A 25,811-nucleotide genomic window follows, 5' to 3' on the forward strand; every position below is an offset into this window, starting at 1 on the left:
TTCAAATGTTCATAAATGACCAGCATGGTCGAATAATAATAAGGCAGAACAGTTGAAACTGGTGCAGCAGCACGGCCAGGTGGACTGGGGACAGCAATGAGTCATCATGTCAGGTAGTCCTGGGGCATGGTCCTAGGGCTCAGGTCCTCCGAGAGCGAGAAAGAAAGAGAATTAGCATGGTCCTAGGGCTCAGGTCCTCCGAGGCGAGAGAGCATATGTGGGGTGGCCAGTCCTCTTCCGGCTGTGCCGGGTAGAGATTATAACAGAACATGGCCAAGATGTTCAAATGTTCATAAATGACCAGCATGGTCGAATAATAATAAGGCAGAACAGTTGAAACTGGAGCAGCAGCATGGCCAGGTGGACTGGGGACAGCAAGGAGTCATCATGTCAGGTAGTCCTGGGGCATGGTCCTAGGGCTCAGGTCCTCCGAGAGAGAGAAAGAAAGAGAAGTAGAGAGAGCATATGTGGGGTGGCCAGTCCTCTTCCGGCTGTGCCGGGTAGAGATTATAACAGAACATGGCCAAGATGTTCAAATGTTCATAAATGACCAGCATGGTCGAATAATAATAAGGCAGAACAGTTGAAACTGGAGCAGCAGCACGGCCAGGTGGACTGGGGACAGCAAGGAGTCATCATGTCAGGTAGTCCTGGGGCATGGTCCTAGGGCTCAGGTCCTCCGAGAGAGAGAAAGGGAGAGAGAAGGAGAGAAATAGAGAACGCACACTTAGATTCACACAGGACACCAAATTGGACAGGAGAAGTACTCCAGATATAACAAACTGACCCCAGCCCCCCGACACATAAACTACTGCAGCATAAATACTGGAAGCTGAGACAGGAGGGGTCAGGAGACACTGTTGTTATTGTTTTGGCAGGCGATTGTGCCTAAGTGAATGTTTAAACTGTAGGGTTATTTTGGGAAAGACTTGTTACGTCAGAGGTTGGCTGTGATTGTTTATACTAGTCCATACACAGAGCTCAAATGTTAGTCTGGGGGCTGTTCATTTTTTTGGAAATGTGAGATTACATTTACTCATGCTATTCTAGATTACTCACGTCATGTTTAAGTTAAACAGATGCAGACAATACGTCATACTCTATTTCAGTGATGAGGAGGGAAGTGTAACGTATCTTTGTATCATTATTGAGGTCTGGGCTATGTTAGTCATTAGATGACTAGACCAGTGGTTCCCAACCTTCTTCGCTTACTGTACCACCAACTGAATTTTGCTCTGCCCGGAGTACCCCTGGTTGGGAATCACTGGACTAGACTATACACCAAAGTCAATTCCACTTTAACCCCCATTACAAATTTGAGTTCAAAATAATCTCCCATCATACATGGTTTTCCACAAAGTCTGATTGCTAAGGCTAAGATGGTATCCACTCACTATGAATAATTAGATATACTAGCCTAATTGTGTGCTATCAACAGTCCCATTAAGACCATTGACAGTTGTAAATATTAGGGGTACACAGTTGAAGTCTGAAGTTTACATACACCTTAGCAAAATACATCTGAACATTTCACAATTCCTGACATTTAATCCTAGTAAAAATTCCCTTTCTTAGGTCAGTTAGGATGACCACTTTAATTTAAGAATGTGAAATTTCAGAATAATAGTAGAGAGAATGATTTATTTAATATTTTATTTCTTTCATCACATTCCCAGTGGTTCAGAAGTTTACATACACTCAATTAGTATTTGGTAGCATTCAAACGTTTCGGGTAGCCTTCCACAAGCTTCCCACAATAAGTTGGATGAATTTTCCTCCTGACAAAGCTGGTGTAACGGAGTCAGGTTTCTAAGCTTCCTTGCTTGCACACACTTTTTCAGTTCTGCCCACCATTTTTCTATAGGATTGAGGTCAGGGCTTTGTGATGGCCACTCCAATACCTTGACTTTGTTGTCCTTAAGCCATTTGCCACAACTTTGGAAGTATGCTTGGGGTTATTGTCCATTTGGAAGACCCATTTGCAACCAAGCTTTAACTTCCTGACTGATGTCTTGACATGTTGCTTCAATATAGTTCAATTATAGTTCCTCGTGCAGCAAAGCACCCCCACAACATGATGCTGTCACCCCCGTGCTTCACGGTTGAGATGGTGTTCTTCCGCTTGCAAGCCTCCCCCTTTTTCCTCCAAACATAACGAAGGTCATTATGGCCAAATAGTTCCCATTTTTGTTTCATCAGACCAGAGGACATTTCTCCAAAAAGTACCATATTTGTCCCCATGTGCAGTTGCAAACTGTAGTCTGTTTTTTATGGCGGTTTTGGAGCAGTGGCTTCTTCCTTGCTGAGCGGCCTTTCAGGTTATGTCGATATAGGACTCGTTTTACTGTGGATATAGATACTTTTGTACCCATTTCCCCCAGCATCTTCACAGGGTCCTTTACTGTTGTTCTGGGATTGATTTGCACTTTTCGCACCAAAGTACGTTCATCTCTAGGAGACAGAATGCATCTCTTTCCTGAGCGGAATGACGGCTGCGTGGTCCCATGGTGTTCATACTTGCGTTGCTATTGTTTGTACAGATGAACGTGGTACCTTCAGGCGTTTAGAAATTGTTCCCAACGATGAAACAGACTTGTGTAGGTCTACAATTTATTTTCTAAGGTCTTGGCTGATTTCTTTTGATTTTTCCATGATGTCAAGCAAAGAGGCACTGGGTTTGAAGGTAATCCTTGAAGTACATCCACAGGTAGACCTCCAATTGGGACTTAGAGGTAATTTGTGGTTTTGTATCGTACCCTGCGTCACTACTTCATTGTTCTAAACCAGCGCACGGGTGAATTGGAGCACTGATTATGCTTTTCGGTCCCAAGGCTCTGACAATGAATGGGCGACATAAACGTAAATAGAAACTGATAATTGTGCACAACTTCAGTATTACTTCCTATAACTGTTGTTACACTAAGGTTTTTATTCTAAGAGAAACTTAGACTACAATTAGGGTGTGGAAATATTAGGATTATTTTTGCCCTTACTGTAGTACTGTAGCCTACTCCCAACTGGTCACGTACAGCTCCGAATACAACAGGTGTAGACCTTACAGTGAAATGCTTACTTACAAGCTCTAACCAGTAGTGCGGAAAAGGAAAAAAAGTGTGTGTGTGTGTGTTTGTGTGTTGGTAAGTTAAGAAATAAAACAACACTAAAAAGACATTTGAAAATAACAGTAGGAAGGCTATATACAGACACCGGTTAGTCAGGCTTATTGAGGTAGTATGTACATGTTGGTATGGTTAAAGTGACACTGCATAACCCTTATGCACCACTGCACTTTGTATTCCAGGGTTGGCTGGCCTTCTCTAGTCACTCGTAGGCTCATGCACTGGTATACCTTTATTTACTCTTTTTTATTTGGGGTTTACTACCTTTTTATTTGGGCATTTTTATTGTTCAGAAATGTGGTGGGTACTCTCTTCGTTCGCTGGACTTTACCCTGCTAACTGTTCCAAATGTCCAAACTGAATTTGGTAAAAGGGCTTTTATGTACTCTCCGCCATCGTCTTAGAACGCCTTACAAAATACTTTTTAAACTGGAAGAACTTGCCCCGATTGGTATTTTTAAATCACTGATGAATGATCTTGAGACTCATTCTCTGACCTGTCAATGTTTTTAATTTGCAGTTTTTGATTTTGTTATACTCTTGTGAATTCTATGGGTTTTACTAGATTACTTGTAGTTTTTCAAATTTGTCTGTAATTTTTGTAATGACTTGGTGCTGCCTATCTTGGCCAGGACGCTCTTGAAAAAGAGATTTTATATCTCAATGAGCCCTTCCTTGGTTAAATAAAGGATAAATCGTTTAAAAAATATGTGATGAACAGAGAGTAGCAGTAGTGTAAAAAGAGGGGTTGGCAGGTGGTGGGACACAATGCAGATAGCCCGGTTAGCCAATGTGCGAGAGCACTGGTTGGTCGGTCCAATTGAGGTAGTATGTACATGAATGTATAGTTAAAGTGACAATGCATATTAGAGGTTGACCGATTAATCGGAATGGCCGATTTAATGAGGGCCGACTTCAAGTTTTCATATCAATCGGAAATCTGTATTTTTGGACACCGATTTGGCATTTATTTATTTATGTATTTATTTTTTACACCTTTATTTAATATTTTTAAGTAGGCAAGTCGGTTAAGAACATATTCTTATTTTGAATGACGGGCTAGGAATGGTGGGTTAACTGCCTCGTTCAGGGGCAGAACGACAGATTTTCACCTTGGCAGCTCGGTGGATTCAATCTTGCAACCTTACAGTTAACTAGTTCAACGCTCTAACGACCTGTCTCTCATTGCACTCCATGAGGAGACTGCCTGTTATATGAATGCAGTAAACCAAGGTAAGTTGCTAGCTAGCATTAAACTTATCTTAGAAAAAACAATCAATCAATCAGAATCACTAGTTAACTACACATGATTGATGATATTACTAGTTTATCTAGCGTGTCCTGCGTTGCATATAATTGATGCGGTGCGTATCATTGTTCCAATGTTTACCTAACCGTGAACATCAATGCCTTTCTTAAAATCAATACACAGAAGTATATATTTTTAAACCTGCATATTTAGCTAAAAGAAATCCCAGGTTAGCAGGCAATATTAACCAGGTGAAATTGTCACTTCTCTTGCGTTCATTGCACGCAGAGTCAGTGTATATGCAACAGTTTGGGCCGCCTAATTTGACAGAATTTTACGTAATTATGACATAACATTGAAGGTTGTGCAATGTAACAGGAATATTTAGACTAATGGATGCCACCCCTTAGATGAAATACAGAACGGTTCCGTATTTCACTGAAGAATAAACGTCTTGTTTTCGAGATGATAGTTTCCGGATTCAACCATATTAATGACCTAAGGCTCGTATTTCTGTGTGTTATTATGTTATAACTAAGTCTATGATTTGATAGAGCAGTCTGACTGAGCGGTGGTAGGCAGCAGCAGGCACGTAAGCATTCATTCAAACAGCACTTTTGTGCGTTTTGCCAGCAGCTCTTCGTTGTGCTGTTTATGACTTCAAGCCGATCAACTCCCGAGATTAGGCTCGTGAAGCTGATGTGAAATGGCTAGCTAGTTAGCGGGGTGCGCTCTAACAGCGTTTCAAATGTCACTCGCTCTGAGACTTGGAGTTGTTGTTCCCCTTGCTCTGCATGGGTAACGCTGCTTCGAGGGTGGCTGTTGTCGTGTTCCTGGTTCGAGCCCAGGGAGGAGCGAGGAGAGGGACGGAAGCTATACTGTTACACTGGCAATACTAAAGTGCCTATAAGAACATCCAATAGTCAAAGGTTAATGCAATACAAATGGTATAGAGGGAAATAGTCCTATAATTCCTATAGTAACTACAACCTAAAACTTCTTACCTGGGAATATTGAAGACTCATGTTAAAAGGAACCACCAGCTTTCATATGTTCTCATGTTCTGAGCAAGGAACTTAAACGTTAGCTTTCTTACATGGCACATATTACACTTTTACTTTCTTCTCCAACACTTTGTTTTTGCATTATTTAAACCAAATTGAACATGTTTCATTATTTATTTGAGGCTAAATTGATTTGATTGATGTATTATATTAAGTTAAAATAAGTGTTCATTCAGTATTGTTGTAATTGTCATTATTACAAATAAATAAATAAAAATTGGCCTATTAATCGGTATCGGCTTTTTGTGGTCCTCCAATAATCGGTATCGGTATCGACATTGAAAAATCATAATCGGTCGACCTCTAATGCATATAAGATAAACAGAGAGTAGCAGCAGCATAAAAGAGGGGTCGGGGGGCACACAATGCAAATAATCCGGGTAACCATTTGGTTACCTTTTCAGGAGTCTTATGGCTTGGGGGTAAAAACTGTTGAGAATCCTTTTTGTCCTAGACTTGGCACTCCGTTACCGCTTGCCATGCGGTAGTAGAGAGAACATGACTGGGGTGGCTTGGTTCTTTGACAATTTTCAGGGCCTTCCTCTGACACCGCCTGGTGTAGAGGTCCTGGATGGCAGGCAGCTTTTCCCGAGTGATGTACTGGGCTGTACGCACAACCCTCTGAAGTGCCTTGCGGTCGGAGGGTGAGCAATTGCCGTACCAGGCAGTGATGCAACCGGTCAGGAAGTTCTCAGTGTTGCAGCTGTAGAACCTTTTGAGGATCTCAGGACCCATGCCAAATCAGTGTTGCTTGCCTCGAAGCGAGCATAGAAGTGGTTTAGCTCATTTAGCTCATCAGCTAGGCTCGTGTCACTGGGCAGCTCACGGCTGTGCTTCCCTTTGTAGTCTGTAATAGTTTGCAAGCCCTGCCACATCCGATGAGCGTCGGAGCCGGTGTAGTATGATTCAGTCTTAGCCCTGTATTGACGCTTTGCCTCTTTGATGGTTCGTCGCAGGGCATAGCGGGATTTCTATTAAGCTTCCGGGTTAGAGTCCTACACCTTGAAAGCGGCAGCTCAACCCTTTAGCTCAGTGCGAATGTTGCCTGTAATCCGTGGCTTCTGGTTGGGGTATGTACGTACAGTCACTGTGGGGGGGACATCCTCAATGCACTTATTGATAAAGCCAGTGACTGATGTGGTGTATTCCTCAATGTCATCGGAAGAATCTCAGAACATGTTCCAGTCTGTGATCGCAAAACAGTCCTGTAGTTTAGCATCTGCTTCATCTGACCATTTTTTTTATAGACCGAGTCACTGGTGCTTCCTGCTTTAATGTTTGCTTGTAAGCAGGAATCAGGAGGAAGAGTTGTGGTCGGATTTACCAAATGGAGGGCGAGGGAGAGCTCTGTACGCATCTCTGTGTGTGGAGTACAGGTGATCTAGGATTTTTTTCCCTCTGGTTGCACATTTAACATGTTGATAGAAATTTGGTAGAACTGATTTAAGTTTCCCTGCATTAAAGTCTCCGGCCACTAGGAGCGCCTCCTCTGTGTGAGTGGTTTCCTGTTTGCTTATTTCCTTATACAGCTGGCTGATTGCGGTCTTAGTGCCCGCATCTGTCTGTGGTGGTAAATAAACAGCCACAAAAAGTATAGCTGAGAACTCTCTAGGCAAGTAGTGTGGCCTGCAATTTTGAATAATATACTCTACTTCAGGCGAGCAAAATCTAGAGACTTCCTTAGATTTCGTACACCAGCTGTTGTTTACAAATATGCACAGATCACCCCCCTCGTCTTACCGGTGTTTCCTGTTATCCCGCTAGCTGAATATCCATGTCGTCATTCAGCCATGATTCCGTGAAACATAGGATATTACAGTTTTTGATGTCCCGTTGGTAGGATATTCGTGATCGGACCTCGTCTAGTTTATTGTCCAATGATTGCATGTTGGCGAGTAATATTGACGGTAACGGCAGCTTTCCCTGTTGCCTGCTGTGGGTCCGGACGAGGCATACATCTCTTCTTCCTCTGCGTCGCTTACTTTTGTGAATAATTGGGATGTCTACCCTGTGGGGTGTTTGGAGAATATCGTGTGAGTCCTGCTTGCTGCTGCTGCTGTTGTTGTTGAAAGAATCTTTGTATAATCCGAGGTGAGTGATCGCTGTTCTGATATCTAGAAGCTCTTTTCTGCCATAAGATACGGTTGCAGAAACATTATGTACAAAATCATTTACAAATATCACGGGAAAAAACACATAATAGCACAATTGGTAAGGAGACAGTAAAACGGCGGCCATCTCCAGAGGCGCCATTTTGAAATAGCTTTGTTGCTACAGATGCTGGTTCAATACCTGTGCCGGCCTCGACTGGGAGACCGATGAGATGACTGTAGGCTTTTGGTTGCTCTCCTTCTGAAAACATAAATAAATAATTCTGAATTACAAACAGGCTTTTTTACAAATTAGCAACAATATCGCACCCCATGTTCAAGAATGCCCTTTTTCTTGTTCATTTTACGTTATTTGAAAACAAAATCATGTCCAAAATATTGTTATTTTCTTAACAAAGCGATTTATTATTCATTTAGAATTAGATTAAAGCCCCTTGGATATTCTCACAGATATATTATTAACCCTGTTATTAGCAGGACAGTATATATTGGTCATGGCCCCCGAGTGGTGCACAATGGGATTGCCTTGCAGTTCTCCAGCTGAATCCACTGAAATAGAGGTGGGTGTGCGAGGTTCAAGGCACGAGGGCAGGGGGCACTCCGCCCCACTGGGTAGCACAGAGCAACACTTTAAGTGGCATTGCACTAATAATTGCGCTGACTAGGGAAACATTCCCGCTGTTCTTAGTGCCAGTCTCTCACTGATGGCGTCAGTCAAAAGTTATACTTAAATCCAAACCGGAATTCAACGAAAAATGACATGTAAGCACACATTTGTAAATCCAAACTTTAAAAGTAAATGGAAAGGTAGATAGAAATTATTTGTGACATTGTGGTTACAATAAAGAATGTAAACAAGATGCTGTGTTTCTATTTACAGTATTGATGGACAGCTGGTCACATTTTGAAGACAGGTTTTCAAACACTTGTAGCCCGATTAGCAGCACAATACTCTTTATAGCCCAGCTTCTGTAGGCGTAAACATCCCCCTACTTGCAATGTATTCAATGCTTAAGTGCGCTAAAATGTTACATTTGCGAATAGCACTGTCCGTGGCCAAAATCCCCAAGTCTACCAGTTTTTTTTATTTTTTATGTCTCAAGTAGATTTTTTTGTTCCTCTTGAAAACCCTAATCTTAAATGAATAGAGATCCTGGTCATGGTGCTACATTATGTTGTTACAGCATAATCAAGGTGAGGACAATCGGCTCTCTGCTGTATACTTTTGGCCAATTCTAAGCTATACCTTTCCAGTACTCCTCACCCCGCCCCAAACTACACCCTTAACACAGTTACCATTCAAAAACAAGCTGTTTATCTAAAAAAAAAAAAAAATATGACATTGCGACCAGACAAGAGAGAACAGACAAAATGGCCATTGTTTTCATCAAGCCAGCTTCTTTCTATGGTACTACCTGTTCCAGGATTAGGACCGTAACCATGACAGGACTTGAAAATGAGCCAGAACTGAGAGAATCACCAAAACTCAAGGTATTTTGGTTTCAGTGCATTTTCTTGAAAAATAATGTATATACTGTAGCCTATAAATGTGTAGGCAGACTGTGTAATAAAATCGATCATTTAAATAAAGGTTAAATAAAACTAACAAATACAATTATTATGTACTAAAAACGTGTTTTTGCAGAGCATACAACCAAGCTGACAACCATCTGTGGAGATCAGTGGACAACGGGCGGTACTCCGAAAAAACGCATAGTTAACAAAAATCGGTTAGTTTTGCTAGATTCTTAAAATGTGTACGCAGCTTTGGAGTCACTTTTTTTACCCCCTTTTCTCCCCAATTTCGTGGTATCCAATTGTTGGTAGTTACTATCTTGTCTCATCGCTACAACTCCCGTACGGGCTCGGGAGAGACTAAGGTCGAAAGCCATGCATCCTCCGAAACACAACCCAAGAAAGCGCACTGCTTCTTAACACAGCACGCATCCAACCCGGAAGTCAGCCGCACCAATGTGTCGGAGGAAGTTTATACTTATTTTCCACCATAATTTGCAAATAAATTCATAAAAAATCCTACAATGTGATTTTCTGGATTTCTTTTTTTCATCTGTCATAGTTGAAGTGTACCTATGATTAAAATTACAGGCCTCTCTCATCTTTTAAAGTGGGAGAACTTGCACAATTGGTGGCTGACTAAATACTTTTTTGCCCCACTGTAAGTACCAACAATCTTCCTGATAGTTAAAAAAAAAAATGGTTATCCTGACCTGGACACCATGTACAGTATTATAATTTTTTTTTTTTAACCTTTATTTTACTAGGCAAGTCAGTTAAGAACAAATTCTTATTTTCAATGACGGCCTAAGAACAGTGGTTTAACTGCCTGTTCAGGGGCAGAACGACAGATTTGTACCTTGTCAGCTCGGGGATTTGAATTTGCAACCAGTCCAACGCTCTAACCACTAGGCTACCCTGCCGCCCCAATAGCCCTCCCGATTGGCGCAGAGGACTAAGACACGTCAGCACAGTAAAAAATGCATTGCTACAGATGCAGGTTCGATACTCGTGCCGTTTGTCACCGGGAGACACGTGCAATTAAATTTCACATGCTGTTGTGCAAATGGAATAGACAACAGGTGGAAATTATAGGCAATTAGCAAGACACCCCCAATAAAGGAGTGGTTCTGCAGGTGGTGACCACAGACCACTTCTCAGTTCCTATGCTTCCTGGCTGATGTTTTGGTCACTTTTGAATGCTGGCGGTGCTTTCACTCCAGTGGTAGCAAGAGGCGGAGTCTACAACCCACACAGGTGGCTCAGGTAGTGCAGCTCATCCAGGATGGCACATCAATACGAGCTGTGGCAAGAAGGTTTGCTGTGTCCGTCAGCGTAGTGTCCAGAGCATGGAGGCGCTACCAGGAGACAGGCTAGTACATCAGGAGATGTGGAGGAGGCCGTAGGAGGGCAACAACCCAGCAGCAGGACCGCTACCTCCGCCTTTGTGCAAGGAGGAGCAGGAGGAGCACTGCCAGAGCCCTGCAAAATGACCTCCAGCAGGCCACAAATGGGCATGTGTCTGCTCAAACGGTCAGAAACAGACTCCATAAGGGTGGTATGAGGGCCCGACGTTCACAGGTGGGGGGGTTGTGCTTACAGCCCAACACCGTGCAGGATGTTTGGCATTTGCCAGAGAACACCAAGATTGGCAAATTCGCCACTGGCGCCCTGTGCTCTTCACAGATGTGCTCAGTGTGAACCTGCTTTCATGTGACAGACGTGACAGAGTCTGGTGACGCCGTGGAGAACGTTCTGCTGCCTGCAACATCCTCCAGCATGACCGGTTTGGCGGTGGGTCAGTCATGGTGTGGGGTGGCATTTCTTTGGGGGGCCGCACAGCCCTCCATGTGCTCGCCAGAGGTAGCCTGACTGCCATTAGGTACCGAGATGAGATCCTCAGACTCGGTTGACCCTGGGTTCCTCCTAATGCAAGACAATGCTAGACCTCATGTGGCTGGAGTGTGTCAGCAGTTCCTGTAAGAGGAAGGCATTGATGCTATGGACTGGCCCGCCCGTTCCCCAGACCTGAATCCAATTGAGCACATCTGGGACATCATGTCTCGCTCCATCCACCAACAGACTGTCCAGGAGTTGGCGGATGTTTTAGTCCAGGTCTGGGAGGAGATCCCTCAGGAGACCATCCGCCACCTCATCAGGAGCTTGCCCAGGCATTGTAGGGAGGTCATACAGGCACTTGGAGGCCACACACACTACTGAGCCTCATTTTGACTTGTATTATGGACATTACATCAAAGTTGGATCAGCATGTAGTGTGGGTTTCCACTTTAATTTTGAATGTGACTCCAAATCCAGACCTCCATGGGTTGATAAATTTGATTTCCATTGATCATTTTTGTGTGATTTTGTTGTCAGCACATTCAACTATGTAAAGAAAAAAGTATTTAATAAGAATATTTCATTCATTCAGATCTAGGATGTGTTATTTTAGTGTTCCCTTTATTTTTTTGAGCAGTGTATTTTAGCACCATTTCACGCTGCTCTGAGACAAGCATGGGGACTGGTCTTGATAAATCAATGACATTTTTATTTATTATTGGTTAGACTACAATTAGAGTGTGGAAATGTTAAGCTCTTAGTACTGTAGCCTCCTCCCGACTGTCATGTTGTACAGTGCCATATTTTCCGTTCCATCCTAACTGAAACAGAGTTTTTCGTTTTTCTTGGAATAGAAACACCATAATATTAATCAAATTAATTCAGCAAAATTTCTTAAATATCAATCCCATATACTATGTTTTACAAAAAAACATATATTCTCTAGTACTCTAGTATATTCTCTAGTAATGCTTCTCAAAGATGCCTTCTGGTGGTCAAACTACCACTAACTAGCTTTAATGGTTACAATGGCTGACACTTAAATAACGTGCCACAGAATTCTGTGGCATCATGCAAGCTGTGCTGCAGTACGCTGCAACATTTAAAGGACGAACCACTGTATGACATTTGCTTCGCGCATTTAATTGTAGACATCTTGTCTGTGATGTAATTATGATACTGTACGGATGTCATTTAATGTGATTATTATTATATTCATGAAACATTGGTCATGTATTTCTTTCCTTTTGTTTCCATTAAAGTCCATCTAGTTAAGGCTGTTAAATTAACGTGAGCTAGAAACACTATACTGCAGTGAATTAGACGATTGTTTGTTCAATGTGTTTGTACTTTCTCTCTCCAAATAAACTCAACTGTAGTTAAAGGGTACATTATGTCCCTTCTCGTTCATTACTAATTGGATTTATTGGGCATGCTTAATCAATCGGTCACATTTGAGTCTGGGTTAAACAGGATCCGTTGTTCCTAGTTGTTTTTGTAGACGTTCATGAGAAAATCTCTTTGTGCCCCACAGTGGCCCTCTTTTCCATCTGTATGTTGAGAGAAGGGGCTGTTGTTTTGTAGTTATTTTTGCCCCACCTCAGGGCTAACTGAATTAGCGTGTCGTGTCAGGCTCCTGTGGTCTGTCGGCCAGTCTGTCCTCACTTCACCTGTTTCTCAATGCCTCTGCCCTCTCGCTCAATGCCTCTGCCCTCTCTCGCTCTCTTTCTCTCCCCTTTTCACACTCAGTGACTAAACAAACTTCTACAGTGCATTTGAGATTCTCTCAATACCTCACCTCGCGTGGATAATGGCACTGAGCCTTTTTCTAAAATATTTTGTGAGTTGGAGAACATCATTGGGAGGGATGTTAGACCATTTCTCCATACAGAATCTTTCGATTCTTATGGACTGTCCGCTTCAATTCAAACCACAGGTTTTCAATGGTTTTCTATTCTGGAGTCGAAGAGCTCACTGGAATTCAACTGGAATGTCACGACCCGGGTCCGCTGGCTTTCTTGCTTCGCAGCTCAAATGTATCGTAAATGTCACAGTAGCCACTAGAGTAGCCAGTAGGCTAAAGCACAAAGATAGCTACTGGTAACATGCAACGTTAACAAACATCATTTGCTTCATAAAGTAACTTCAACAAACAAAAATGAATGTTTAGCCCTCTCAAACAAATATGAAAGTACAATAACGTTGTCATTCATATTATCCAGAGCTAGGTAGCAAGCTAAGCAAACATGTATGTATACTCCTCACATACTAACTTAATAGCTGAGTTAGCTAGAATGCCAATGTTAGTTAAACAATGGCATTCAGCCTACTTTATAGCAAACCTTGCTTAATTTCATCAATATCATGCGCAAATCATTACATAAAGTTGTTAATTCACTAGGCAGTTGATTCTTGCGTTCCTGCTGACTTTTGCATTTAAATAATTTACGGCGCTCTGAGATTCCCTTAAAGGTGTCAATGTCAGAGTAATCAGCTTTTTAATGCCTATTTCAGATTAAAATGGAATGAATCACGATATAATGAATATAATATAATGAAAATGCCTTTACATTTAAGCTGTTTCAAAATAATTTGCCCTGCCATTACGATTTGTACTGTCGGGCTATTGGGCTGAACAAGACAATTCTGTTTATATTGCCCTTCCTGGTGGGGAGTAATTGGAGTCCAAGTGTTGTGTGCGACCTCCGCAGGAAGCATTCGAGACTTGCGAAATTAGAACTTTTACATTACAGTAATGTCTCTCGAGAATCAATACCAATTGAGAATCTCGTAAATCTCCTTAATGCTCATCAATGTGCAAAGCCCTCTGAGATGGCCATTGCAAAATGTTGATTTTGTGGCCAATTAAAAAACAATTGTGCATTTTGTGTGTGCTTGGGGTTATTGTCTTGCTGGATGATCCAATTTTCATGTCATCCAACAAATGTAAACGCCTGGAGTTTTCAAAACTGCATTTGAACTTGGATTGGAACCTGTGCTTTTGTCAGCTTTCATAAAAATAGAGATCTCAACACCAGTGGTGGGTTTGGGGTCGAAATGAGAGAGCAGAAAATAACCCCATACCTACTGGTGGTGGATCTTTTGATGTTATGGGGCTATTTTGCTTCCACTGGTTCTGGGGCCCTTTTAAGTTCAACAGCATAATGAACTTTACCCAGTACCAGGACATTTTAGACAAAAACCTGGTTACCTCTGCCAGGAGGCTAAAATGTGGCCGCAAGTGGATCTTCCAGCAAGACAATAACCCCAAGCATACATCAAAATCCACAAAGAAATGGTTAATTGGCCACAAAATCTAAATTTTGCAATTTTGCAAAAGTCTTAACATAGCTTTCAATTTGTTCGCCATCTCATAAAATGTTTGAGAAAAAGGCTAAGTGCTGTTATCCTCGCAAGGTGAAATATTGAAAGATATTGAAAAAAGGGACGTCAATATTTTTGACCCCTACCTTTTTGAGGAAAAAAATATTACTTGTTGAACAAAATCTCTTCCTCTGTGCAATTGTGTTAGTATACTTAAGCAATAAGGCACAAAGGGGGTGTGGTATATGGTCAATATCCCACAGCTAAGGGACGTTCTTAGGCACAAGGTGTCTTATTGCTATTATAAACTGGTTACCAACTTAATTAGAGAAGTAAAAATACATGTTTTGTCATACACGTGGTATACGGTCTGATATACCACGGCTGTCAGCCAATCAGCATTCAGGGCTCGAACCATCCAGTTAATAAAAACAACATAATTCACTTTTTTTTGTGTACATTATAGCTCTGTATTATATTCATTTGATAGTCATTTTTTCTCACCTTTTTCAAGGGTGTCAATATTGCGGACCCCACTGTATGTTCATGCTAGCTGAGTAGCCTAATTGACACTGGTGAATAGGCTTTTATATAGATGCATGATGCAGTCACTCCCCTGCCTCTTCTTACTTACGCTTCTATTTACCCCGGCCTACTAACATTAAACGCTGTGTCTCCCACGTGCTAGTGTAGTAACGACTACCTCGAGGCTTCCCTGTTCCATCTATTGCTGTTCACTGGACCCTATGATCACTTGGCCACATAGCTGAAGTCTGCTCGACTGTTCATTAATCACGGTACTCCATTTTGTTTATTTTTTGTTTATCTGTCGGCCGCTGCCTCGAAATCAGGCCCTGTTTGTAGTTAACCGCCCCTCTCTGCCCATTCATCGCCATTTTACCTGTTGTTGTCGTAGCTGTTTAGCAGCTCTTGTCTTACCCGTTGTTGTCTTAGCTAGCTCTCCCAATCAACACCTGTGATTGCTCTATGCCTCGCTTTATGTCTCTTTCAAATGTCAATATGCCTTGTATTCTGTTGTTTAGGATAGTTATCATTGTTTTAGTTTACTGCGGTGCCCCTCGTCCCACTCAACATGCCTCAGATACCTCCTTTGTTCCACCTCTCACATGCGGTAACCTCACCCAGCATAACTAGCCCGTCCAGAGATGCAACCTCTCTTATCATCACTCGGTACCTGGGCTCACCTCAACTCTACCCGCATCCCAACATAACCCTGTCTGTACATTATGCCCTGAATCTATTCTACCACACCCAGAAATCTGCTCCTTTTATTCTCTGTCCCCAATGCACTAGACGACCAGTTTTGATATCCTTTAGCTGTACCCTCATCCTCCTCTGTTCCTCGGGTGATGTGGAGGTTAATCCAGGCCCTGCGTGCCCCCAGGCACTCTCATTTGATGACTTCTGTAACCGAAAAAGCCTTGGTTTCATGCATGTTAACATCAGAAGCCTCCTCCCTAAGTTTGTTTTACTCACTGCTTTAGCACACTACGCCAACCCTGATGTCCTTGTCGTGTCTGAATCCCGGCTTAGGAAGGCCACCAAAAATTCTGAGATTTCCATACCCAACTACAACATTTTCCATTAAGATAGAACTGCCAAAGGGGGAGGAGTTGCAAACTACTCCAGAGATAGCCTGCAAAGTTCTGTCATATCTTTCCAGAAATAAGTCTATCACTGTTGCCACCTGTTATAGACCCCCCTCAGCTCCCAGCTGTGCCTTGGACACCATATGTGAATTGATTGCCCCCCCCCCATCTATCTTCAGAGTTCGTTCTGTTAGGTGACCTAAACTGGGATATGCTTAACACCCTGGCAGTCCTACAATCTAAGCTAGCCCTCAATCTCACTCAAATTATCAATGAACCTACCAGATACAACTCCAAATCCGTAAACATGGGCACACTCATAGATGTCATCCTAACTAACTTGCCCTCCAAATACACATCTGCTGTTTTCAATCAAGATCTCAGCGATCACTGCCTCATTGCCTGCATCCGTAATGGGTCTGTGAGCAAACGACCACCCCTCATCACTGTCAAACGCTCCCAAAAACACTTCTGCGAGCAGGCCTTTCTAATTGACCTGGCCAGGGTATCCTGGAATGACATTGACCTCATCCCATCATTAGATAATGCCTGGCTGTTCTTTAAAAGTGCCTTCCTCACCATCTTAAATAAGCATGCCCCATTCCAAAAAACTTGAACTATGAATAGATATAGCATCGAATAGCCCCCAATCATTAGCATCGAATAGCCCCCGTGATATGCAACTTTTCAGGGAAGTTAGCTTTCCTAACTGCCTGTTCCTAAGGCTAGCTTTTTCAAACAGAAATTTGCATCCTGTAGTACTAACTCAAAAAAGTTCTGGGACACTGTAAAGTCCATGGAGAATAAGTGCACCTCCTCCCAGCTGCCCACTGCTCTGAGGCTAGGAAGCACTGTTACCACCGATTAATCCACTATAATTGAGAATTTCAATAAGCATTTCTCTATGGCTGGCCATGCTTTCCACCTGGGTATCCCTACCCCGGTCAATTGCCCGGCACACAGCAACCCGCCAAAGCCCCCACCATTTCTCCTTTACCCAAATCCAGATAGCTGATGTTCTGAAAGAGCTGAAAAATCTGGACCCCTACAAATCACCCGGGCTAGACAATCTGGACCCTCTCTTTCTAAAATTATCTGCCGAAATTGTCGCAACCCCTATTACTAGCCTGTTCAACCTCTTTCGTTCAACCTCTCTTTCTGTTCAACCTCTCTTTCCCAAAGATTGGAAAGCTGCCGCGGTCATCCCCCTCTTCAAATGAGGTGACACTCTCTAGACCCAAACTGCTACAGACCTATATCTATCCTACCCTGTCTTTCTAAGGTCTTTGAAAGCCTATCCTACCCTGTCTTTCTAAGGTCTTTGAAAGCCAAGTTAACAAGCAGATTATTGACCATTTCGAATCCCACCGCACCTTCTGCACTATGCAATCTGGTTTCAGAGCTGGTCATGGGTGCACCTCAGCCACGCTCAAGGTCCTAAACGACATCATAACTGCCATCGATAAGAGACATTACTGTGCAGCCGTATTCATCGACCTGGCCAAGGCTTTCGACTCTGTCAATCACAACATCCTCATTGGCAGACTCGACAGCCTTGCTTTCTCAAATGACTGCCTCGCCTGGTTTACCAACTACTTATCTGACAGAGTTCAGTGTGTCAAATCGGAAGGCCTGTTGTCCGGACCTCTGGCAGTCTCTATGGGGGTGCCACAGGGTTCAATCCTCGGGCCGACTCTCTTCTCTGTATACATCAATGATGTTGCTCTTGCTGCTGGTGATTCTCAAATCAAAATCAAATTTTATTTGTCACATACACATGGTTAGCAGATGTTAATGCGAGTGTAGCGAAATGCTTGTGCTTCTAGTTCCGACAATGCAGTAATAACCAACAAGTAATCTAACTAACAATTCCAAAACTACTGTCTTATACACACAAGTGTAGGGGGATAAAGAATATGTACATAAAGATATATGAATGAGTGATGGTACAGTGCGTCATAGGCAAGATACAATAGATGGTATCGAGTACAGTATAGTATATACATATGAGATGAGTATGTAAACAAAGTGGCATAGTTAAAGTGGCTAGTGATACATGTATTACATAAAGATGCAGTAGATGATATAGAGTACAGTATATACGTATACATATGAGATGAATAATGTAGGGTATGTAAACATTATATTAGGTAGCATTGTTTAAAGTGGCTAGTGATATATTTTACATCATTTCCCATCAATTCCCATTATTAAAGTGGCTGGAGTTGAGTCAGTGTGTTGGCAGCAGCCACTCAATGTTAGTGGTGGCTGTTTAACAGTCTGATGGCCTTGAGATAGAAGCTGTTTTTCAGTCTCTCGGTCCCAGCTTTGATGCACCTGTACTGACCTCGTCTTCTGGATGATAGCGGAGTGAACAGGCAGTGGCTCGGGTGGTTGTTGTCCTTGATGATCTTTATGGCCTTCCTGTAACATCGGGTGGTGTAGGTGTCCTGGAGGGCAGGTAGTTTGCCCCCGGTGATGCGTTGTGCAGACCTCACTACCCTCTGGAGAGCCTTACGGTTGTGGGCAGAGCAGTTGCCGTACCAGGCGGTGATACAGCCCGCCAGGATGCTCTCGATTGTGCATCTGTAGAAGTTTGTGAATGCTTTTGGTGACATGCCTAATTCCTTCAGCCTCCTGAGGTTGAAGAGGCGCTGCTGCGCCTTCTTCACGATGCTGTCTGTGTGGGTGGACCAATTCAGTTTGTCTGTGATGTGTATGCCGAGGAACTTAAAACTTACTACCCTCTCCACTACTGTTTCATCGACGTGGATAGGGGGTTGTTCCCTCTGCTGTTTCCTGAAGTCCACAATCATCTCCTTAGTTTTGTTGACGTTGAGTGTGAGGTTATTTTCCTGACACCACACTCCAAGGGCCCTCACCACCTCCCTGTAGGCCATCTCGTCGTTGTTGGTAATCGAGCCTTCCACTGTTGTGTTGTCCGCAAACTTGATGATTGAGTTGGAGGCGTGCGTGGCCACGCAGTCGTGGGTGAACAGGGAGTACAGGAGAGGGCTCAGAACGCACCCTTGTGGGGCCCCAGTGTTGAGGATCAGCGGGGTGGAGATGTTGTTGCCTACCCTCACCACCTGGGGGCGGCCCGTCAGGAAGTCCAGTACCCAGTTGCACAGAGCGGGGTCGAGAACCAGGGTCTCGAGCTTGATGACGAGCTTGGAGGGTACTATGGTGTTAAATGCCGAGCTGTAGTCGATGAACAGCATTCTCACGTAGGTATTCCTCTTGTCCAGATGGGTTAGGGCAGTGTGCAGTGTGGTTGAGATTGCATCGTCTGTGGACCTATTTGGGTGGTAAGCAAATTGGAGTGGGTCTAGGGTGTCAGGTAGGGTGGAGGTGATATGGTCCTTGACTAGTCTCTCAAAGTACTTCATGATTACGGAAGTGAGTGCTACGGGGCGGTAGTCTTTTAGCTCAGTTACCTTAGCTTTCTTGGGAACAGGAACAATGGTGGCCCTCTTGAAGCATGTGGGAACAGCAGACTGGGATAGGGATTGATTGAATATGTCCGTAAACACACCAGCCAGCTGGTCTGCGCATGCTCTGAGGGCGCGGCTGGGGATGCCGTCTGGGCCTGCAGCCTTGTGAGAGTTAACATGTTTAAATGTGTTACTCACCTCGGCTGCAGTGAAGGAGAGGCCGCATGTTTTGGTTGCAGGCCGTGTCAGTGGCACTGTATTTTCCTCAAAGCGGGCAAAAAAGTTATTTAGTCTGCCTGGGAGCAAGACATCCTGGTCCGTGACGGGGCTGGTTTTCTTTTTGTAATCCGTGATTGACTGTAGACCCTGCCACATACCTCTTGTGTCTGAGCCGTTAAATTTAGTTTCTACTTTGTCTCTATACTGACGCTTAGCTTGTTTGATTGCCTTGCGGAGGGAATAGCTACACTGTTTGTATTCGGTCATGTTTCCGGTCACCATGCCCTGATTAAAAGCAGTGGTTCGCGCTTTCAGTTTCACGCAAATGCTGCCATCAATCCACGGTTTCTGGTTTGGGAATGTTTTAATCGCTGCTATGGGAACGACATCTTCAACGCACGTTCTAATGAACTCGCACACCGAATCAGCGTATTCGTCAATGTTGTTGTCTGACGCAATACGAAACATATCCCAGTCCACGTGATGGAAGCAGTCTTGGAGTGTGGAATCAGATTGGTCGGACCAGCGTTGGACAGACCTCAGCGTGGGAGCTTCTTGTTTTAGTTTCTGTCTGTAGGCAGGGATCAACAAAATGGAGTCGTGGTCATTTCTTCCGAAAGGAGGGCGGGGCAGGTGCTTATATGCGTCGCGGAAGTTAGAATAGCAATGATCCAAGGTTTTGCCAGCCCTGGTTGCGCAATCGATATGCTGATACAATTTAGGGAGTCTTGTTTTCAGATTAGCCTTGTTAAAATCCCCAGCTACAATGAATGCAGCCTCAATGTATGGATTCCAGTTTGCAAAGAGTCAAATAAAGTTCGTTCAGAGCCATCGATGTGTCTGCTTGGGGGGGAATATATACGGCTGTGATTATAATCGAAGAGAATTCCCTTGGTAGATAATGCGGTCAACATTTTATTGTGAGGAATTCTAAATCAGGTGAACAGAAGGACTTGAGTTCCTGTATGTTTTTGTGACAACACCACGTCTCGTTAGCCATAAGGCATATGCCCTCGCCCCTCTTCTTACCAGAAAGATGTTTGTTTCTGTCGGCGCGATGCGTGGAGAAACCAGCTGGCTGCACCGACTCCGATAGCGTCTCTCCAGTGAGCCATGTTGAGACCGAGACCGTTACAGTCTCAGATGTCCCTCTGGAATGCTACCCTTGCTCGGATTTCATCAACGTCAAGAGAATGGGCATTGGCGAGAAGTATACTAGGGAGTGGTTCACGATGTGCCCATCTCCGGAGTCTGACCAGAAGACCGCTTCGTTTCCCTCTTTTACGAAGTCGTTTTTTGGGTCGCCAGCTGGGATCCATTCCGTTGTCCAGGGTGAAAGGCAGAACACAGGATCCGCTTCGCGAAAGTCATATTCTTGGTCGTACTGATGGTGAGTTGACGCTGCTCTTATTCAGTAGTTCTTCTCGACTGTATGTAATGAAACCTAAGATGACCTGGGGTACTAATGTAAGAAATAACACGCAAAAAAACAAAAAACTGCATAGTTTCCTAGGAACGCGAAGCGAGGCGGCCATCTCTGTCGGCGCCGGAAGTAAGCATTCTCTGGTACACCTCTACGTAGACGACACCATTCTGTATACTTCTGGCCCTTCTTTGGACGCTGTTAACTAACCTCCAGACAAGCTTCAATGCCATACAACTCTCCTTCCGTGGCCTCCAACTGGTCTTAAATGCAGGGAATACTAAATGCATGCTATTCAACCGATCCCTGCCTGCACCTGCACGCCCGTCCAGCATCACTACTCTGGACGGCTCTGACTTAGAATACTTGGACAACTACAAATACCTAGGTGTCTGGTTAGACTGTAAACTCTCCTTCCAGACTCACACTAAGCATCTCCAATCCAAAATTAAATCTAGAATCTGCTCCCTATTTCGCAACAAAGCCTCCTTCACTCACGACGCCAAACATACCCTCGTAAATCTGACTATCCTAACAATCCTCGACTTCGGCGATGTCATTTACAAAATAGCTTCCAATACTCTACTCAGCAAACTGGATCCAGTATATCACAGTGCCATCCGTTTTGTCACCAAAGCCCCTTAATCCCACCCACCACTGCGACCTGTATGCGCTCGTCGGCTGGCCCTCGCTATGTATTCGTCGCCAAACCCGCTGGCTCCAGGTCATCTATAGGTCTATGCTAGGTAAAGCTCCGCCTTATCTCTGGTCACGATAACACCCACCCGTAGCACGCGCTCCAGCAGGAATATCTCACTAGTCATCCCCAAAGCCAACACCACCTTTGGCCGCCTGTCTTTCCAGTTCTCTGCTGCCAATGACTGGAACGAATTGTATATTATATTTCCCTCACTAACTTTAAACATCAGCTATCTGAGCAGCTAACCGATCGCTGCAGCTGTACATTGCCCATCTGTAAATAGCCCACCCAATCTACCTACCTCATCTCCATATTGTTTTTATTTACTTTTCTGCTCTTTTGCACACCAGTATTTCTACATTTACATTTTACATTTAAGTCATTTAGCAGACGCTCTTATCCAGAGCGACTTACAAATTGGTGAATTCACCTTCTGACATCCAGTGGAACAGCCACTTTACAATAGTGCATCTAAATCATTAAGGGGGGTGGTGAGAAGGATTACTTATCCTATCCTAGGTATTCCTTGAAGAGGTGGGGTTTCAGGTGTCTCCGGAAGGTGGTGATTGACTCCGCTGTCCTGGCGTCGTGAGGGAGTTTGTTCCACCATTGGGGGGCCAGAGCAGCGAACAGTTTTGACTGGGCTGAGCGGGAACTGTACTTCCTCAATGGTAGGGAGGCGAGCAGGCCAGAGGTGGATGAACGCAGTGCCCTTGCTTGGGTGTAGGGCCTGATCAGAGCCTGGAGGTACTGCGGTGCCGTTCCCCTCACAGCTCCGTAGGCAAGCACCATGGTCTTGTAGCGGATGCGAGCTTCAACTGGAAGCCAGTGGAGAGAGCAGAGGAGCGGGGTGACGTGAGAGAACTTGGGAAGGTTGAACACCAGACGGGCTGCGGCGTTCTGGATGAGTTGTAGGGGTTTAATGGCACAGGCAGGGAGCCCAGCCAACAGCGAGTTGCAGTAATCCAGACGGGAGATGACAAGTGCCTGGATTAGGACCTGCGCCGCTTCCTGTGTGAGGCAGTGTCGTACTCTGCGGATGTTGTAGAGCATGAACCTACAGGAACGGGCCACCGCCATGATGTTGGTTGAGAACGACAGGGTGTTGTCCAGGATCACGCCAAGGTTCTTAGCGCTCTGGGGGGAGGAGGACACAATGGAGTTGTCAACCGTGATGGCGAGATCATGGAACGGGCAGTCCTTCCCCGGGAGGAAGAGCAGCTCCGTCTTGCCGAGGTTCAGCTTGAGGTGGTGATCCGTCATCCACACTGATATGTCTGCCAGACATGCAGAGATGCGATTCGCCACCTGGTCATCAGAAGGGGGAAAGGAGAAGATTAATTGTGTGTCGTCTGCATAGCAATGATAGGAGAGACCATGTGAGGTTATGACAGAGCCAAGTGACTTGGTGTATAGCGAGAATAGGAGAGGGCCTAGAACAGAGCCCTGGGGGACACCAGTGGTGAGAGCGCGTGGCGCTCTACTTGCACATCACCATCTGCTCATCTATCACTCCAGTGTTAATATTCTAAATTGTGATTACTTTGCTACTATGGCCTATTTATTGCCTACCTCCTCACGCCATTTGCACACACTGTATATAGACTTTATTTTTTTCTATTGTGTTATTGACTGTACGCTTGTTTATTCCATGTGTAACTCTGTGTTGTTGTTTGTGTTGCACTGCTTTGCTTTATCTTGGCCAGGTCGCAGTTATAAGTAAATGAGAACTTGTTCTCAACTAGCATACCTGGTTAAATAAAGGTTACTCAGTGACTGTCAAGACTGAACAAAGTTTCAACAGCATTCATTTACTTTGACTAAGTCAACTGTGTTGACCACTGTGCTGACCACTGTTGGCAAATACATCCTAGTTAGACTTGCACCTGCTATTAATTAGGGCCTTGTTATAAAACAGAGAAACTAGTTTATATACTCAACTTTATGCTTCTAAAACTGTCAAATAAATTGTACGCCTACAATGTTTCAATTGCTCAAACATATCTAGAAACATTATTTGAGGAATGGAGGGAAGCTGGATATGGGGTGAAAATGCTCTGTTTAGTTTATTAATTCAACCATTTTTAAAAACATGCACACATAAAACTTGAAAAAGCCATACATGCACATGAATAAAATCATTGAGGATAACACACAATAAAGTCTGGGACTTATTTCCATTGTGTTCCCCAGTTATTTACATATTACATTTTGTCATTTAGCAGATGCTCTTATCATGGGCGATTTACAGAAGAAGTTAGGGTTAAGTGCCTTGTGCAAGGGCATGTCAGCAGATTTTCCACCTCGTCGACTCAGGGATTTGAACCAGCGACATTTCGTTTACTGGCCCAACGTGCTTAAACTCTAGGCTACCTGCCATCATGAGAGATGAGCTCACTGAAAAAGTGCTGTTTAAAGAAACACTGCCGCTCCCTCTGTCTCTTCACGATCTCTCCTCTTTTTCCCGTACAGTATCTTTGTTTTTACATAAGCGGTGGGATAAAATCCTCCTCTTCCTACCTCTACGTTGTGCCAGCCATATCTATCAGCACCTTTTAAACCGTGTTTTTCAGCCAAACTGGCAACAAGATCTTACATAACATCAGCTGACGGCAATCTATCTGTCTCATGGGAAACCGACACGTGCACACAGATATTGGCACAGACACATCTTAAACCCATTATATAATGCTGCTATAGGTGCATGTATTTCTGTCTATATTTTCCTCTGTATTTTGTCCTTTATGGCCACTTGAGATAGTAATCTCTGTTGCAGGTAGTGATCTCTCTCTGTTGCAGTTCAGCATAGTTAATATGTCTAGTGTGTCTACTAAAGACTAACACGTGAGCTCCCCCCCATAGGCCTACTCATTTTATTCACTGCTTCACTAGAAACACAATGTTTCTGTGTTTGAGCTCCTGGAGGCTGATCTGGAGTCAGTTCCTTTGAGGAGATATACTGTTCAGCTTACTGCAGTACGCAGCCAGTGGCTGGCTCATCTGGAGTCAGTTTGTCTGAGCAGCTATACTGTTAATGTACTGCTTACTACAGCCAGTTTATGTGAACAGATCTTTGTACAGCTTACTGCAGTGTCTGGCTGGGAGAAAACAGGCCTGGTTAAAAGTAATCACACTCCTCTAAAGTGAGGAACTTGGACCAATTCCCTCAGATGTACTGCTTAATATACCCATCCTGGCTTTCTCTCTCTTTCACTCACTCACTCACACATACATACATGCATTCTTTTCCTGGCTCCCTCACTCTCTGTCAGCCTGTCTGTCTTCATCTTTCCTTCTTTTCCTCCCCCTCCCTCCCACACACTTTTCTTCTCCTCTGTCTTTCCCCCTCTTTCTCCCATCCCATTCGCTTTCACTTTTCCCTCCCTTTTTCAGTGTTTCTCAACTTCTCCTTTCTCTCTCCATTGCTGCTCTCTTACCCTCTCTCTCCCTCTGTTTTTAGCTCAGTAAACACTGCTGTGCAAGTGTTGAACTTCTGAATTGAATAGGCATTGAATCGGCTATGTAAATACATTTAATTTGTGCCAATAAATGTTCTTTTGAAATCAAATCTCTCACGCTCTCTCTCGCTCTCACTTCCTCCCACTCTCGCTTCCTCCCGCTCTCTCGCTTCCTCTCACCCTCTCTCCTTCTCTCTCTCACTTCCTCCCTCCTTCTCTCTCCAGGAGAAGAACCTGGACTGGTTCCCCCGGATGCGGGCCATGTCTCTGGTGAGCAGCGAGGGGGAGAGTGAGCAGAACGAGATGCGCTCCCTACAGGAGAAACTGGATGGCACCGTCAAACTAGTGTCCCTGCTGTCTTCCCAGCTGTTCGAGCTAAAGGAGAAGGTACTGCACTGTCGTTGAACAAGGCATTAGTTCATACACTTAAGACAAGGCCGCGCAACTCAAATGGCATGTTCATTGTGGCACTCAACGTTTAATGAGTGCTTCTTATTGGAAAAGTCACGGGTCGGTATTTGAGGGCCACCGTCCTAAGGGGTCTCCCTAACACTTAACTGATCTTTGGATGTCATTGATTGGTCAGAGTGTAGTCCACACAGTATGGACTTTCTTCATTGGTATCTTTTTAACCCATAAGAGGCTAATCAGGGGGAGGGGGGCTACTACTAAGCTACTTGTTTTAAGTTCATACCAGGTTCATTTTGCTATTTGATTTTTTAAGACCCCTTGAAGTATAAAAAACA

At 44.0% G+C, this 25,811-nt stretch overlaps 1 protein-coding gene across 4 annotated transcripts in view; it reads left to right on the forward strand.

The window, feature by feature from the left end:
- Nucleotides 1-25,811, forward strand: part of LOC135524242 (inositol 1,4,5-trisphosphate receptor type 2-like) — a 170,454-nt gene that overhangs the window by 140,272 nt on the left and 4,371 nt on the right. For all 4 annotated transcript variants that reach the window (XR_010452921.1, XM_064951604.1, XM_064951605.1 and 1 more), the window contains one exon: nucleotides 25,291-25,452. Coding sequence is in view for 3 of the 4 variants with exons in the window: in XM_064951604.1 (XP_064807676.1) it covers nucleotides 25,291-25,452 (162 nt within the window). In the remaining variant the exon portion in view is untranslated. The remainder of the gene's footprint in view (nucleotides 1-25,290; nucleotides 25,453-25,811) is intronic.

Source organism: Oncorhynchus masou, chromosome 31, assembly GCF_036934945.1.
Source record: "Oncorhynchus masou masou isolate Uvic2021 chromosome 31, UVic_Omas_1.1, whole genome shotgun sequence".
NCBI classification, from domain to species: domain Eukaryota; kingdom Metazoa; phylum Chordata; class Actinopteri; order Salmoniformes; family Salmonidae; genus Oncorhynchus; species Oncorhynchus masou.